The 17963-nt window shown below is 35.5% G+C and overlaps 1 protein-coding gene across 1 annotated transcript in view; it reads left to right on the top strand.

The window, feature by feature from the left end:
- The first annotated feature begins 2269 nt into the window (after window positions 1-2269).
- LOC112206779 (uncharacterized) overlaps window positions 2270-17963 on the top strand; it is a 22390-nt gene continuing 6696 nt past the window's right edge. Inside the window, exons 1-5 of the mRNA XM_054675489.2 lie at window positions 2270-2382; window positions 9000-9058; window positions 9527-9551; window positions 12498-12584; window positions 17488-17553. Of these exons, the coding sequence (XP_054531464.1) occupies window positions 2355-2382; window positions 9000-9058; window positions 9527-9551; window positions 12498-12584; window positions 17488-17553 (265 nt within the window). The 5' untranslated portion in view covers window positions 2270-2354. The remainder of the gene's footprint in view (window positions 2383-8999; window positions 9059-9526; window positions 9552-12497; window positions 12585-17487; window positions 17554-17963) is intronic.

The raw sequence follows: 17963 nt of genomic DNA, 5'->3' as shown, positions 1-17963 counted from the left end.
ATATATCATATATTATATAATTTTATATATTATATATAATATATCTTATATATTATATTATGATATGTAATATATTATGATATATTATGTATAATATATATTATATAATATACATATATAATATTATATTATATATAATATATATGATATAATATATTATATATAATATATTATATCATATATATTATATAATACATTATATATAATAATATAAATATATTATATATTATATATTACATATATAATTATATATTACTATATTACACATATAATAATATACATAATTATATAATATATATAATTATATATTATATTATATAATTATATATATTATATTATATATAATCATTATATATAATTATATATTATATTATATATAATATTATATATAATTATATATAATATTATATATAATTATATATAATATTATATATAATATAAGGATGCAGGATGTAAAAGGAAATTATATATGTTATATATATTATATATTATATTATGTATTATATATATATATTTGGGGGTGCCCTAATTTCCCATCTCATAACTTATTTTAAGAAGCAAAGCATAATAATATGTGGGCTTGGGATTCAGTTTTTGAAACAAAACACTGAGCCTTCAATGACCTTCCTGTACATGTAAAAGCACACCTGTCTGCATGGCAGCAGTTGGACCTCACAGTGTGGATTGTGCCTTCACCCTGGAATGTTTATGCCCTATCGCCATGGTGATGGGATTAGGGATCTCCTGCCTTTGGTCCTAAGTGCCACTGTCTGTGCTGAGTTTTTCAAAGGTCAGAGCAGATTGAACCTCTGTGGTTTCATTTTCCCTGATTTTGATTTTTCTTATGGGGAACCTGTGTGGCTGCATTCAAGGTATGTTCATACTGGCCTGTCAAATGCGATCTTTTCAAATTACTAGTTAATGCTTTCAAAATATGTTATTTAAAAAATTATCCTCCGTATTTTCCATATGCAGTTATAAATATGTTTCATGGTTATGTTTTATTCCTCAATTTATATATTTGATTATTGTACCAAGCAGAGTACCTTTGAAATTTTTCTTCATTTAAAAAACATGTATCTTGGCTCAGGCCTGTAATCCCAGCACTTTGGGAGGCCAAGGCAAGAGGATCACAAGGTGAGGAGATCAAGACCATCCTGCCCAATACAGTAAAATCCTGTCTCTACCAAAAATACAGAAAATTAGCCTGGCATGGTGGCAGCTGGTGTAGTCCCAGTGTGGTGTAGTCCTAGGTACCTGGGAGGCTGAGGCAGGACAATCGCTTGAACCCGTGAGACAGAGGTTGCAGTGAGCCAAGATGGCGCCATTGCACTCCAGCCTGTGCAACAGAACAAGACTCTGTCAAAAAAAAAAAATTATATATATATAATGTATATTATATATTATATAATATATTATACAATATATAATATATAATATATGATATACAATTATATATCATATATTATATGTCACATTATATATATTATATATTATATACATAATATAAAACATATATAATATATAATAAATATATTAGGTACATAATATATCTTATATGACATAAAATATATATTATATGACATATGTAATATATCTTACATATTATATATTATAGGATATTATATATAATATATGTTATACATCATATATACATTATATAATATATATCATATATTACATATAATATATATCATATATTACATACAATATATACCATATATTACATATAACATATATCATATATTATATAATATGCATCATATAGAATATATATTATATTATATATTATATAATATATATTATATAATATAATATATATCATATATAATATATATCATATATATATTATATATTATATAATATATACCATATATTATATAATATATATCATATGTATTATATATAATTATTATACATAATTATATATAATAATTATATATAATATAAGGATGCAGGATGTAAAAGGAAATTATATATATGTTATATATATTATATGTTGTATATATTTTTACATATATATATTTGGGGGTGCCCTATTTCCCATCTCATAACTTATTTTAAGAAGCACAGCATAATAATGTGTGGGCTTAGGATTCAGTTTTTGAAACAAAACACTGAGCCTTCAATGACCTTCCTGTACATGTAAAAGCACACCTGTCTGCATGGCAGCAGTTGGACCTCACAGTGTGGATTGTGCCTTCACCCTGGAATGTTTATGCCCTATCGCCATGGTGATGGGATTAGGGATCTCCTGCCTTTGGTCCTAAGTGCCACTATCTGTGCTGAGTTTTTCAAAGGTCAGAGCAGATTGAACCTTTGTGGTTTCATTTTCCCTGATTTTGATTATTCTCATGGGGAACCTGTGTGGCTGCATTCAAGGTATGTTCATACTGCCCTGTCAAATGTGATCTTTTCAAATTACTAGTTAATGCTTTCAAAATATGTTATTTAAAAAATTATCCTCCGTATTTTCCATATGTAGTTATAAATATGTTTCATGGTTATGTTTTATTCCTCAATTTATATATTTGATTACTGTACCAAGCAGAGTACCTTTGAAATTTTTCTTCATTTAAAAAATATGTATCTTGGCTCAGGCCTGTAATCCCAGCACTTTGGGAGGCCAAGGCAAGAGGATCACAAGGTGAGGAGATCAAGAACATCCTGCCCAATACAGTGAAACCCTGTCTCTACCAAAAATACAAAAAATTAGCCAGGCATGGTGGCAGCTGGTGTAGTCCCAGTGTGCTGTAGTCCCAGCTACCTGGGAGGCTGAGGCAGGACAATTGCTTGAACCCGTGAGGCAGAGGTTGCAGTGAGCCAAGATGGTGCCATTGCACCCCAGCCTGTGCAACAGAACAAGACTCTGTCTAAAAATAAATTATATATATTTATATTATGTATATAATATATAATATGACTTATAATATATATTATATACAATATATAATATGACTTATAATATATATTATATATAATATATAATATGACTTATTATATATTATATTATATGACATATAATGTAGTATATAATATATAATATATATTATACAATTATATATTATGTATTATATAATAATACATAATATATAATATATAATATAATACATATGATATAATATATAAAATATTATATTATATATGATCTAATATATTTCATAGATTATATATTATATATCATAGATTATATATAATATAAATCATTTATAATATATACAATCTATGATATATAATATATATAATCTATGATATATATTATATATAATCTATGATATATATTATATGTAATCTATGATATATTATATGTAATCTATGATATATTTTATATATAATCTATGATGTATAATATATTTATGATACATAATATATAATATATTATATATTATATATCATATATGATATATATTATATATCATATAAGATATATATTATATATCATATAAGATATATATTATACATCATATTATATATAATTATATTATATTATATTATATATCATAATATATTATATATTATATGATATTATTATGTAATATAATATTATATATTATATAAATATTATATATGATATTTATATATGATATATAAATATATTATATATGATATTATATAAATATAATATATTATATATGATATTATATAAATATAATACATTATATATGATATTATATAAATATAATATATTATACATGATATTATATAAATATAATATATTATATATTATATATGATATTATATAAATATAATATATTATATATTATATATGATATTATACAAATATAATATATTATATATTATATATGATATTATATAAATATAATATAGTATATATTATATTATATTATAATATATATTATGTTATGATATATTATACATAATATACATGATACATTATACATAATATTAGATGTAATATATATATTATGTATTATATAATATATTATATATAATATACATTATATATCATTATATGATATATAATATTATACATATAATTATATATTATATATAATAATTATATATATTATATATTCTTATATTATATATAATAATTATATATTATATATAATAATTATATATTCTTATATTATATATAATAATTATATATTATTGTATTATATATAATAATTATATATTATTATATTATATATAATAATTATATATTATTGTATTATATATAATAATTAAGAATGATTATATTATATATAATAATTATATATTATTATATTATATATGATATATTATATGTGATATAAGGATGCAGGATGTAAAAAGAAATTATATATATTATATATATTATATTATATATAATTATATATATTATATTATGTATAATTATATATATATATATTTGGGGGTGCCTTATTTCCCATCTCATAACTTGTTTTAAGAAGCACAGCATAATAATGTGTGGGCTTGGGATTCAGTTTTTGAAACAAAACACTAAGCCTTCAATGACCTCCCTGTACATGTAAAAGCACACCTGCCTGCATGGCAGCAATTGGACCTCACAGTGTGGATTGTGCCTTCACCCTGGAATGTTTATGCCCTATCGCCATGGTGATGGGATTAGGGATCTCCTGCCCTTAGTCCTAAGTGCCACTATCTGTGCTGAGTTTTTCAAAGATCAGAGCAGATTGAACCTCTGTGCTTTCATTTTCCCTGATTTTGATTTTTCTTATGGGGAACCTGTGTGGCTGCATTCAAGGTATGTTCATACTGCCCTGTCAAATGTGATCTTTTCAAATTACTAGTTAATGCTTTCAAAATATGTTATTTAAAAAATTATCATCTGTATTTTCCATATGCAGTTATAAATATGTTTCATGGTTATGTTTCATTCCTCAATTTATGTATTTGATTATTGTACCAAGCAGAGTACCTTTGAAATTTTTCTTCATTTAAAAAATATGTATCTTGGCTCAGGCCTGTAATCCCAGCACTTTGGGAGGCCAATGCAAGAGAATCACAAGGTGAGGAGATCAAGACCATCCTGGCCAATACAGTGAAACTCTGTCTCTATGAAAAATACAAAAAATTAGCCAGGCATGGTGGCAGCTGGTATAGTCCCAGTGTGAATTGGGATTCAGTTTATTCCCAAATTCCCAAATTATAGATATTATATCTATAATATATATTATATATACAGTATATATAATATATATTATATATACTGTATATATAATATATATTATATATACTGTATATGTAATATATATTATATATACTGTATATGTAATATATAATATATATATTATGGATTATATATTATATATAATATATATTATATATACTGTATATATATTATATATTATATATACTGTATATATTATATATTATATATACTGTACATATAATATATATTATATATTATACATTATATATTATATATTATATTATATATAATAATATATACAATATAATATATATCATATATACTGCATATATTATATATCATATATATTATATATTATAATTTATAATATATATTATTTATATATTTAATATATAATGTGTATATTACATACATTATATATAATATATAATATATTATATATAATGTATATAATATGTAATATATTATATATAATATGTAATATATATAATATATATATATAATTTCCTTTTACATCCTGCATCCTTCAACGTTCCATCCCCCACCCCACAGATTAAGTTATTCTCCAGGGGAGAATATGGCAAAGTCTATTGTAATGCAGTTTTTAACCTAATTAATAACTTATGAAATCATTACTTTCCAAATATTTGGAACAAAGCCACAGTAGTAGGGATGGGTTGGAGGCTTTTCACACAATAAAATGTACCTCCCTTTGTTTTTAACATGTTTTTCCCTTCCTCTCTTCTTTCTTTTGTGAAATATGTATTTACTTTAATAAATTTGTAGTAAGTCAGTTCCATTCACATATTAATTTTTTAAAGTAATAAGTATGTGTATTGTCTACGTGTGAAATAAAACTCACATTTATTTTTATGCTTTGGAAGTTATCCAGAATCATGGAATTGTCAATCACAGTCAATCACCCAACCTACTCACCTTTCCATTGTAATCTTAGTCAAATTTTTTTTTTGTTATCCAATGAGATGCAGTATTTCAACTCAGAGAGATAAATGGAATGAATTGGTAGAGACTATTAACTAAGAACATACAGTTTTATTTATACTCAGAAGCAAGTAGATTATGTATATATATATGAAGATAAAAATTAAAAGGATAATTGTGTAAATTTGCATGTGGAGAGCTTTGAAAACCTGTTTACTTGTTAATGCTGTTTTGATGTATTGTGTGTCTTTGTTCTCCCGACCCAGCATCCAGAGCTCTCTGCAGGAGCTAAGTGCTCATCAGTTCCATGACTTGGAAACTGTCTAAGTTTAGAGGCACTTGTATTTGTTAGTAAATAAGGCAAGATGATATTGTTTCACAGGCTTTAGTGCAGAAGACTGAATAGAGAAGCTGCTCCACCCAGTACACTGGTGTTCATTTCATGGTCATCTCATCGTTAACCATGGATATAAAACACTTATCTTCAATGATCTTCCTGTACATGTAAAAACACACCTGTCTACATGGCAGCAGTTGGACCTCACAATGTGGATTGTGCCTTCACCCTGGAATGTCTATGATGCCCTATCGACCATGGTGATGGGATTAGGGATCTCTTGCCCTTTGCTCTGCCACTGTCTGTGCCAACCAGGCCACTGGGCCATTGTGGCAGATGGTGATGCCCTTTGTGTGGAGCGCACTGAGTGTGCGCTGAGGCAAACACAGTACTTTTGACAATTTTATCTGCTTCTTTCAAAACTGGGTCTGCATTATGATAAAGTGGTCGGTTTTAGGCCAAGCAGGTGTATGTCATAGAACAATGACTTGGGAGTTCAGAATCCTGGGCGTGAATAAGCCTCTGAGCCTTATTAAGCTGTGAAATCTAAAGCAAGACATTTCACTGATAATTAAGCCTCATGAGCACTTATACTGTACACTTTACCTACATCAAATCATTCGGCCATCACCACAAACAAATGGCATGATTGATTTACTATCACCTTTCGCTGGGTAGAAAAAGACAGTGATGAATGTGCCCAAGCTTATGAGCCCCTCAGCAAAAGAGCCAAGATGGGAACCCAAGCATACAGCCCCAATGCTGAGGCTCTGAACTACTGACCTGCCCTCAGCACTCAGCCTTGGGATCATGAGTCACTGTGCAAGGGAGTTCCAACATCTGCATGTATGTCTGGAATGATCTGAGCCTGTAGAGTTCCTACACACTGGCCACATTATAGGGTGGTGTCTGTGGTCACACAGCTCAGGGCAGGTATTAGTACATGAATAGCTTAGCTGTGTCATAGTCTTTATGTGAAAGGCACATAAAAGCCCAAATGCTTTTGAACTGGTTGCGGATTTTGAGTTGAAGGACAACACTTGGGACAACTGGTCACATTCCTTCAGTGCGTGGCCACTCCTCAGCACATATCCCAAAGCCGGTAAATAATGGGAAGACCCTGTACTGATGTTTGATGGTGTTATGAACTTCAAATGACCCCTATAGAAATGTTAAAAAAAAAAAAGTCTGTGAGCTTCACAGCCTGGGGACAAGACAAGTAAGAACACAAAATACCACTAAATAATGAGCCTCATGTGTCACCCTGCTTGCAACTCCCTCGGCAACTGGTTTGAAGAGCCTCAGTGCTCACCAGGGGCCATCTCCCCGCTCTGCCCTCTCTCGCTGTGGGTTGCCTGGGCTGAACATAGGCAGCCCCTCACATGATGACTGCAAACACAGGGCAAAGGAAGACTGAACGGAAAATGTATGGTTATAGTGGTTATTTTAAAATATAAGTATTTCAGTATTTTCTAATCTTTAATAATTGATTATTTTTTAGGGGAGGTTTTTTTTTTTTTTTTTTTTTTTGAGACAGTCTTGCGCTGTTGCCCAGGCTGGAGTGCAGTGGCATGATCTCAGCTCACTGCAACCTCTGCCTCCTGTGTTCAAGCGATTCTCCTGCCTCAGCCTCCCGAGTAGCTGGGACTACAGGCACGTGCCACCACGCCTGGCAAAGTTTTTGTGTTTTTAGTAGAGACGGGGTTTCACTCTGTTAGCCAGGATGGTCTCAATCTTCTCACCTCATGATCCACCCGCCTCGGCCTCCCAAAGTGCTGGGATTACAGGCGTGAGCCACCACACCTGGCCTGATTTTTTACTTTTTTATTTTTTGAGATGAAGTCTCTGTCACTCAGGCTGGAGTGCAGTGGTGCAATCTCAGCTCACTGCAATCTCTGCCTCCAGGTTCAAGGGATTGTCCTGCCTCAGCCTCCTGAGTAGCTGGGTTTTTTTTTTTTTTTTTTTTTTTTTTTAGTTGAGATGGGGTTTTACCATGTTGGTCAGGCTGGTCTCGAACTCCTGACCTCAAATGATCCGCCCACCTCCACCTTCCAAACTGCTGGGATTACAGGTGTGAGCCACTATGCCTGGCTGATTATTTTCATAACCAAGAAAAGAAATAAATATAATTAATGCTGGTGCATGGTATTAAATCTAGTTTTTAAAAAATTCACACATAAACCAGGCAGAACCCTATACCCTCCATGATAAATGCAGTAGCAGTGTATGTGGGTCTGTGGAGGTTGAAAGGGACTTGGTAGATGTCAAGAAGGTAGTGGCAGTCCTGCTGGGCTTTTAAAGGGTCTGAAGAAGTGACAGGATGCTGTGGTTGAATCCTAGCATGTATTTTAGCATTTGTTCATTTGGAGTTTGATTATTTCACGTTGCTTTCATTTGCCATTACCTGGAAAGCCAAGGGCTCTACTCTCATTTCCTTGCTGCTCTTTCTTTGCCTTCCTTGGTCCATGAAGAAGATGGTCCAGGAGAAGCTCATTCCATGCTTGTTAACCAGGCACACCCCTAAGTTCCAGTCCCTGAGTCATTCATGAGTAGCACTGCCAATGAACTGACAGCCATGCTGTGTCCCTCCACATCCCCTAGGTGACCCGAAGAAGCCTTCCAAAAGGCGTGTGAAAAGGGAGCCCTCCTCTACTACCAAGGTAAAGTAGCCTGTCTTTGCCTAAGATGTAAATGTTGTTTTCTTGGATCCTTTATTTTTCAGTTGATATCAGCTATGGGAAAATTATCCACTACATTATAGATGTTAGATAATATTTCCTTGGGGATGGAGGAGGTGTATTTTACCAACTGACACCTGATTCCAGAGGACGTGCAAAATTGGCAGTGTCAGATAGTACACTGCGTGTTAAGGGATGTTTTCTTCAGGAACAAGCTTTCCACTTTAGATAAGAATTCTGCAATTGCTACTCCAAAATTACCTAGACAGAAACATTCTTCAAGAAAAGCTCCTGTGCTTTCCTAAGGGAACTCTACTCTAGAGTTGGGGCTTTTGACTTGAACCTTATTTCCAATCTTGGTTACCCAGAGTTTCCAAGTGAACAAAAGACCTGTGTGAGCCATCCATAGCATAGCCTGATTCTCAGAGTGTTTTCCTTCTCTAATTACAGGTGACTTCAGGGAGCACATTCAATGGTACGTATTCTGGAATCACTCACTGGTTGTTAGAAAAGGATTCTATAGGAAATCTGGAGCTTAACTGCTGGCTTTTGTCTGGAGAGCCTCCATGATCCAAGACATCTGGTGGGAATGAGGATGTAGGGTATAGTAAAAGAAACTGGTTTTCCAGGTGACATACTCTTTTTATCTATGTATAGTTTCTGGGAACGTGTTCACATTAGGTTGTGTGTGGGTATGTGTGTATTAGGGCGGGGGTGGGGTGAGGTGGTCTGTGTGCACGTCTGCATGATTTGCTTGTGAATGTGTGTCTATGTGTGTTTCCCCCAGGAAAAAAATGTTGTGTTTACCCAGCACAACTCTCAGTGCCATTTTTCTTAATTTAACAAATCAGACCACATACTTTACTTACATTAGTTCACACCTCATCATCATCATGCCCATATGTTGTGAGCTTGTTTATTGAGCCCACATGCCAGATGGAGAAACTAAGCCACATAAATAAATGTGCCCTGGTTCACTTGCTGCATAGTGAAGAGTCAAAATGTTTACTCATACGGTGCTAATGTTGAAGGCCTGAACTACAACCTCTATTTATCAGCCAGTGAAGAGATCACTATTCACCATGCAAGGGAGTTCCAGCACCCTCTATGCCTGGAATTACCCACGCCTGCAGAGATCCCAAACGCCATCCCTCACATAAGAGAGCCTCATGATCTCATAATCCAGGTAGCTATGTAGACATCTTCCTGCAGGTGTCACATAGTCCTTAGTGTGAAACCAACATAGAAAGCCCATGTTTCTGATCAAATCACAGGTTCTGAAACACTAAGGGAGGCACTAAGTAGGACAATGTGGTGCCTGCGTGTCATAGCTGGGTCTCCTCAAGACATGGATCAAGTCCAATAAGAATTGGAGAGATGCTTTAGAGTCTTGATGGAGTTATCACCACAAGCCCTCTGAGCTACACACTTTAGGGATCATGACCATTAAGTACTCAAATTACCATTTGGTTGTTATCTGGGTATCCGTCGTCCTTGTGGCAACTCTCTTGTGAAGCTGGTATGGACAGCCTCAGTGCTGGAGCTGTGCCTCCCTTCTGAATGGACTCTTTCTGTGTTAGCAGGTGGGTACAAGCATGGGGGTCAGCACACTCAGTGGATTTACACACACAGCATTGAAGAGTAAGGCTGGGCTTCATTATTTATACATTTTCAATAAATGATGATCTTCATAACATAAAATCAATGATGTAGTACACTAGAATACTGTCCCTAGTATTGAATCTTGTCTCTCAACAAAGGGTTGCTTAAAGTCACATGACAGATTCCATTCAACTGATGACACATGCTATAGCAGCAGTTAAAGCAGTCATTTGAAAAGGCTTTTACTATAAACTTATGTGTGAGCCTGAAGTGGGGGATAAAAGAGGTGATTAGCTCCCCTGTGCCATGTTTCTATTATGTGCATGGTGGAGGAAAATTACACAGGAAGGTGATGGAGAGAACAGAGCAAAGGATTGGACGGGTCCATTGAACCCATAAGACTATGGTGAGGTTAGTGAATGAGATTGGTCATTTTAGGTCAAATTTTACCCAGAGCTGATGCAGCCACTGCCCATTCTTAGCCAGACCTTATTGCAGGCAGCTCTGATCAATAGTCAAGGAGGCAGTGGGGGTTGCAGACTTAATTCATTAAATCACCAAAGCACCAGCCCACATGGCCACTTTTCCAGTTAATTCACAGTAGCTTGCATATTCAGGTTTGATCAATGGAAGGGAAGTTACTCTTTGCAGACCCATCTTTTGACAATCATTTTGCAGTGTCGGAAGGTCTGAGCAGCCTCGGGAGGCAAGCAGTCCCTGGTCCCTCAGTGTAGTCACTGGAGGAGACAGTCACTGAGAGGCAGCTGGCAGGGTGAAGGGAAAGGGGAGGCAGGCCACAGAGATGACAGCCTTTAAGCTGTCATACTGGGAGGTCAAGGATCTGAAAGAGAAAGGAGAATTCTTTATCATTAAGGACCTGTCCTTATCTCAGGCATTTCCTCCAGAGCATCACCTTTGTCCACCCACACACCTTGGGCTAGGAGGACTGGAGAAAGACAGTGAGGGGTCTCTTGGGTCTCTGGCACAGGGCGTGATGAAGAGGTGGCAGTTTTTCAGGAATCTCTCTCTCTAGGGAACCAAATACATTTCCCATCTCAGGTCCTTCACTCAGCGGGGTTGAGGTTCTGCTCGTCACTTATCATCTCTGAATGTCAGCACCCTCAAGTGTAAAATCTCAGCCACAGCCCCTCCTCTGCACCCCCTGCAGGGCTGATGTCCTCCATAAACCATAAGGCATCATGCCCACGGAAAAGCCGAACAGGAAAGCATGCTCCACTGCCCCGGAGCCATCCAAATTCCCCCTCCATATTCCGCCACTGCTAAGTGTCCAGCTTATTCCTCCTGGCATGTAGTAAACACTTAGAGAACATTACTGAAGTACCAGTCCTCTCTAAGGTTTTCCTGTATTTAGTGATTTTTTAGCCCTGTACTGTGATACTAAGAAGTAGGGCCTAAATAGGGCCTAAAAAGTATTGCTAAAATTACATTATGACAGTGCAGAGAACTGAGGGCAGAGGGAGGACATGAGCTTGCCAGGTCCACATGGCTTAGTGGAATTTGAATCCGGGCCCCCACTCTGCACCAGCCCTGCACTCACAGTCATCCTGCTGTATTCTCCTCTCCAGGAAGGCACTGCCCACGCAGTCTGTCTGATAGAGGTGTTGAGTGCTCACTGAACTCCGTGATCTTCCTGAAACCCAACTTTGATTCAGTGGGCTCTGCTTGGAAGCCTGTAAAGAAAAGGATCATAAGTTTAAACTTAGAACAGATTATCACTATTTTCCCTCTGGTCTTCTGTCAGCAAGATGTCAACAGCCCTATCTATTGTAAATGCATTAACCAGCATCTTCTCTGATAGAGAATACAAGAAGATATGCTGTGCACACCAACCAGTGTCGGAGACCTCATGGCTCCCGGGTAAAGAAGAAGAGGTACCCACAAGAAGGTACTGTGGAAGTTCATTAATTAAGTTGATTCAAGAATTGCAATTGCGGGGAGTATTCAGTGTCCCATATGTAAGAGGAAACTACGAAGAGACTAAGCCATATTTTTTAATGTGTCAGGATTCTAATTTGCCTGGTCAGTAAATATTGCTACCACCACAAAAGTAAATATCTACTTAAAAGTCAATTTTGGTTCATGTTGAATGATAGACAATGTTTCAAGCTAATGTCTAGAACTTACCTGGTTGTTAAACATAAGCATAGATCTCCCTGAAAGAGTGGTGCTATATTTTTATTTTTCAATTAATATATTTCTTTAGAGAGTTTTAAATTGACATAAAAACTGAGCATATGGCCGGGCGTGGTGGCTCACACTTATAATCCCAGCACTTTAGGAGGCCAAGGCAGGCGGATCATCTGAGGTCAGGAGTTGGAGACCAGCCTGGCCAACATGGTGAAACCCCATCTCTACTAAAAATACAAAAAAATTAGCCGGGTGTGGTGGCAGGTGCCTGTAATCCCAGCTACTCAGGAGGCTGAGGCAGGAGAATCGCTTGAACCCAGGAGGCAGAGGTTGCAGTGAGCCAAGATCATGCCATTGCACTCCAGCCTGGGTGACAAGAGTGAAACTCCATCTCAAAATAAATAAATAAATAAATAAATAAATAAATAAAAATTGAGTATATAATACACGAAGTTCCCATATTATTCTGTCTCCTCACCCTCACTTCCTAATTTCACCTATTAGTAACATCTTACATTACTGTGGTACATTTGCTAGAATAATGAGAAAATATTGACACATTATTATCTGAAGTCTACATTTGCATAATGTTCATTCTTTCTGTTATACATATATATGAATTTTGAAATATTTAAAACATTATGTTCACCCTTATGGTCTCATAAAGAAAATGTTCACTTCCCTAAAAATCCTCTCTTCTCATTAATCTCTGTCCTCTTTCTCCAGAAACCTTGGCAACTATTAATATTTTTACTATCGCTTCAGCTTTGCCTTTTCCAGAATGTCATATAGTTGGAATCATATATTATGTAGTTTTTTCAGATGAATTTATTGCACTAAATTGATGTACGCTTTAGCTGCTTTCATGTCTTTTTTATGCCTTAATGGCAAAAAATGGCACATTAAATCACCAAATAATATTGCATTAAATGAATTTTTGTCTTTTTATTCACCTGTTGAAGAATTCGGTAGATTTCATGAGAGAAACCATCTGGGCCTGGTGCTTTCTTTTTCGGAATGCTCTTAATGTGAATTCAACTTATTTAATAGACATAAGTTTATTCAAATTAGGATCCTAGCATGACCTTGGGAAGATTGCCTTTCAAGGAATTGATACATTTCACTGAGGTTATCAAACTGCGGTCATAGAACTGTTCATGATATTCCTTTTAATGCCTAACAGTTCAGTAGAGATGGCTCCTCTTTTATTTCTGAAATTGGTCATTTGTGTTATCTTCTTTTTCTTGGTTAGCCTGCATATCAATTCATTCATTGTAATGAGCATATCAAAGAACCAGCTTTTGGTTTTATTGATTTTCTGATGATTTCAGTGTTTTAATTTTATTGATTTCTGTGATGTTGTTTATTACTTTTACTTGCTTTCCATTGCATTCCTCTATTTTCTATAGTTCCCTAATTGAAACATGATATTACTGATTTTAGGTCTTGTGATTTTTAGTATATTGCATCCAATGCTATAGATTTCCCTCTAAGGACTGCTTTTGCTACATCCAGAAATCTTGCCAAGTCACATTTTCTTTTAATGTAGTTAAAAGTATTTTTAATTTTCTATTGAGACTTCTTCTTTAACCCATGAGTTATTTAAAAGTGCATTGCTAATTTGCAAATATTTGGGGATTTTGTGGCTCTTTTACAGTTGTTGATTTTTTGTTGTCAGGTATGTGTTGCAAAAGCAGTCGTCTACCTCATCTTGCCACCACCCAAGATGGCCCAGGATGTGGGCTCTCCCTGAGTGAATCTTTGGCAATCTGCCAACCTGATGTGTTCGGCCTCCTTCTTTAGTCTGAGCTTCCCTTCTGCTTAGAAAGGGCCATTCTCAGTTCTGGCAGGGAGTTTTCCAAACATTGAGAAGGTGGCATTCTTACTCCCCACTGCAGCCTGCACCTCTGACCGGTGGTCAGCAGACAGGACAGAGGTCCTCATTAGACAGAGTTCAGCGGGGTCTCTGACCAAAGTGCATCTTCAGAGTCTGCACCTACCCACTGTGACCACGGGCAGGCTCTGAGTCCTAAAGCAGGAGGAACTGTGCGACCATCCTGATTGGAAATTTGTGAGGATCACCGTGTTACTCAAGTAAGGTCTTTGGAAAGTGTCGTATTACTACTGTTTGTGAACTGCTTGTTGGTGGCCTGGCTGAGCCACACACTTTATGAAAACCAGGACCCCTCAGCTGGTGTGGGTGTCTATGCAGCCTGAGACCCTCATGTGAACAGCCTCGTGGCAGCTGTCTTTGCCCCTTGCCACCATCAGTGCCTCCTTGTTCCTGGGCACTGCTTTCTCTGATGGTGCTCCATTGTTTTCCTGCACCTCAGTGTCTACAGCTGGATGTCTCTTCCGCAATCTAGGCGAGGGGGCATCAATGGCAGTTCTGCTGTGGCACTGCCCTCCTTCTTAGCTTGTCTTGCTCTGTCTTAGGCTCCCTCAAAGATCCCACCCTTCAGGTTCTTCCACAAGTTTCTTATTGAAATCCGAGCAGAAAACTATGACCAATATGACCAATCCTATACCCACTGAAGACATGAATGAAGAATTAAAACAATTCTCCATGGACTCTACCATATAGATCCCTAGAAGTAATTTCTAAAAAAAAAAAAAATCAAGGAAAATGTAATAGTTTTCCATAAATTAGAATACCCTACATGTACAATTAAATGAAATGGCTAGTATAGTCTTGAAACCAAAACCAGATAAGGTAAATTAAATTCTGTGATATTTTAAAATACTGTAAATTCTGACTAATGTGAGTTAATCTCAATATATGAAATAGTAGATTAACATTGAAAATGCAATAAATAAAATTAGCTACCTCAAGAGTTTAATGGAAAAAAATGTGATTATTGCAATAGATTCAGGAAATTCATGAATAACATTCACCCTATATTTGTAGGACAACTATCCGATTAACTTTAAGTGACCTGTGACAACCATTTGAATTAATGCTGCTTTCACAGCATATCTCTTGGCTTGTTAAAAACCCGACAAGAATTTCCGTAACATTAATTTATTTTTAACACCTATATTGGGTGTGAACCTACCATAAAGTTTGCCCACTGAAAAGGTCTACAATTTGATGCTTTATTAAATTGATACTGTGTGCACCCATCACCACGATCTAATTTAAATATGTTTCCCTCACCCAAATTCTCTCTTGCACACTGGCAGTTAATCCCCACCCCCATCTCCAGCCCTAAGCAATACTGCTGTGACATTCCATCTCCATAAATTTCCCACTTGCTTAATAGAAATGGACATATATATGTATTTGGAATCTGACTTCCTTCATTTAGCATACTATGTTTGAAGTTAATTGATGTGTTAGCATGTGCTGGTCATGTGTTTTCCTTCATAGTCTGCTGTGTTTACTCATACAGATAGTGTTTATTCATTTATCAGTTAATGGACATTTAATTGCTTTGTTATTTTCTTTGATGAGTAATGTAGCTTTTAGCATTCATATACAGTCACATAATGCATAATGACATTTTGGTCAAAAAAAATTTTTTTTTTCTGAGACCCAGGCTGGAGTGCAGTGGCACAATCTCAGCTCACTGGAACCTCCACCTCCCAGGTTTAAGCAATTCTCGTGCCTCAACCTCCCGAGTAGCTGGGACAACTGGCACACGCCACCATGCCTGGATAATTTTTGTATTTTCAGTAGAGACAGGATTTTGCTGTGTTGGTCAGGCTAGTCTCAAACTCCTAGCCTCAGGTGATCCACCCATCTCTGCCTCCCAAAGTGCTGGGATTATAGGCATGAGCCACCACACCCAGCCTAATTTAAGAAACAAGGGAACTATTTTCTAAATTACTTTTGCCAATTTATATTTCTACCATGGTGCATAGCACTAATTTCACCGTACAATGTATGGTAGGCCCCAATATGTAAGAAATGATGAAAGTAACACATAAAGATTAGTATAAAACAAATAAGATTATCATTGTTGCTATCATCTTTGTCAAATTCTGAAAACAATCTGAGTATATTTTTATATAAATATGCTTGGCAACATAGCTGAAAAACGCATTATCAGTTACATCTATCAGTAACAAAGACATAAATTTGAAGGGGGAAAAACACTTGTACTAACAACGCAATGTCAGAATTAACATAAAAATTCTGCTAGTCACTTTGGAATATTTAATTGCCTGGGGCAGTGTTTAGTAGACAAATGAGCATCTATGGAGCACCCAAAGTAGGGGAATCAACAGAACTTGGGTTTGAAAAGTTATCTGGGTTTAGAGCGTGAAACTTTGTTAGAGGACACACACCTTGCATGAGCGAGGTGCCTTGGTGTGTGTGGACGTACCATTATGCTTGGAGGTACAGCATAATGGTGGCTTCCTCCAGAAAGGGACATTTGGGGTGGATTCATTCCATCTAGACAACACAGCCTGATGTGGCATGGACATGAATGGAGGTGAAATGGTCAGTAGTTGAGAGGATCAGTCCTGACAAGGGCCGAGGTGAAAAACCTGGGAACCCCTTCAGGTACAAAGTCTTCAGTTGAAAAAGGAGGTGGTCACAGGAAATACTGAGACAGGACAGCAATGCATGGGAGACAGAGTTCTTGGCCCTGCAGGGTGAGTAGTGTGGATTCTCAAGTTTTCTCCTCTCTCCATTAATTTCTTTCCCAATGCAGATGACTTCCATCATACAGTCTTCAGCAACCTTGAAAGATTGGACAAGCTTCAGCCCACTCTTGAAGGTAAAGGAAGGCAGCTAACAAGACTGGCATCTGGGCTTGGCTGTGCGTGTTTTCTATCGTGGGGAAATATATATAACACAATATTTATCATTTGAACCTTTTAACCAAAGTGTGCACTCCATGGCATTCAATATATTCACAGGGTTGCATAACCAACACCACTATCTACACCCACAATTTTGATGATTTCTTACAAAACCTTGTCCACAATAAGCAATATAGCACCTTCCCCCTATTTCCAGCCCATGGTGATTCCTATCCCACTTTCTCTTGTATGAATTTGACTATTCTAGGCACTTCATGTAATTACAGTTATACAATATATTCCTTTTGTGTCTGGCTTATTTCACTAAGCATAGTGTTCTCAATGTCCACCCATGTTGTATCATCTATCAAAATTATGTTCATTT

This window comes from Pan troglodytes, chromosome 23, assembly GCF_028858775.2.
Source record: "Pan troglodytes isolate AG18354 chromosome 23, NHGRI_mPanTro3-v2.0_pri, whole genome shotgun sequence".
NCBI lineage: Eukaryota > Metazoa > Chordata > Mammalia > Primates > Hominidae > Pan > Pan troglodytes.
This window is presented reverse-complemented; position numbering and strand designations above follow the sequence as displayed.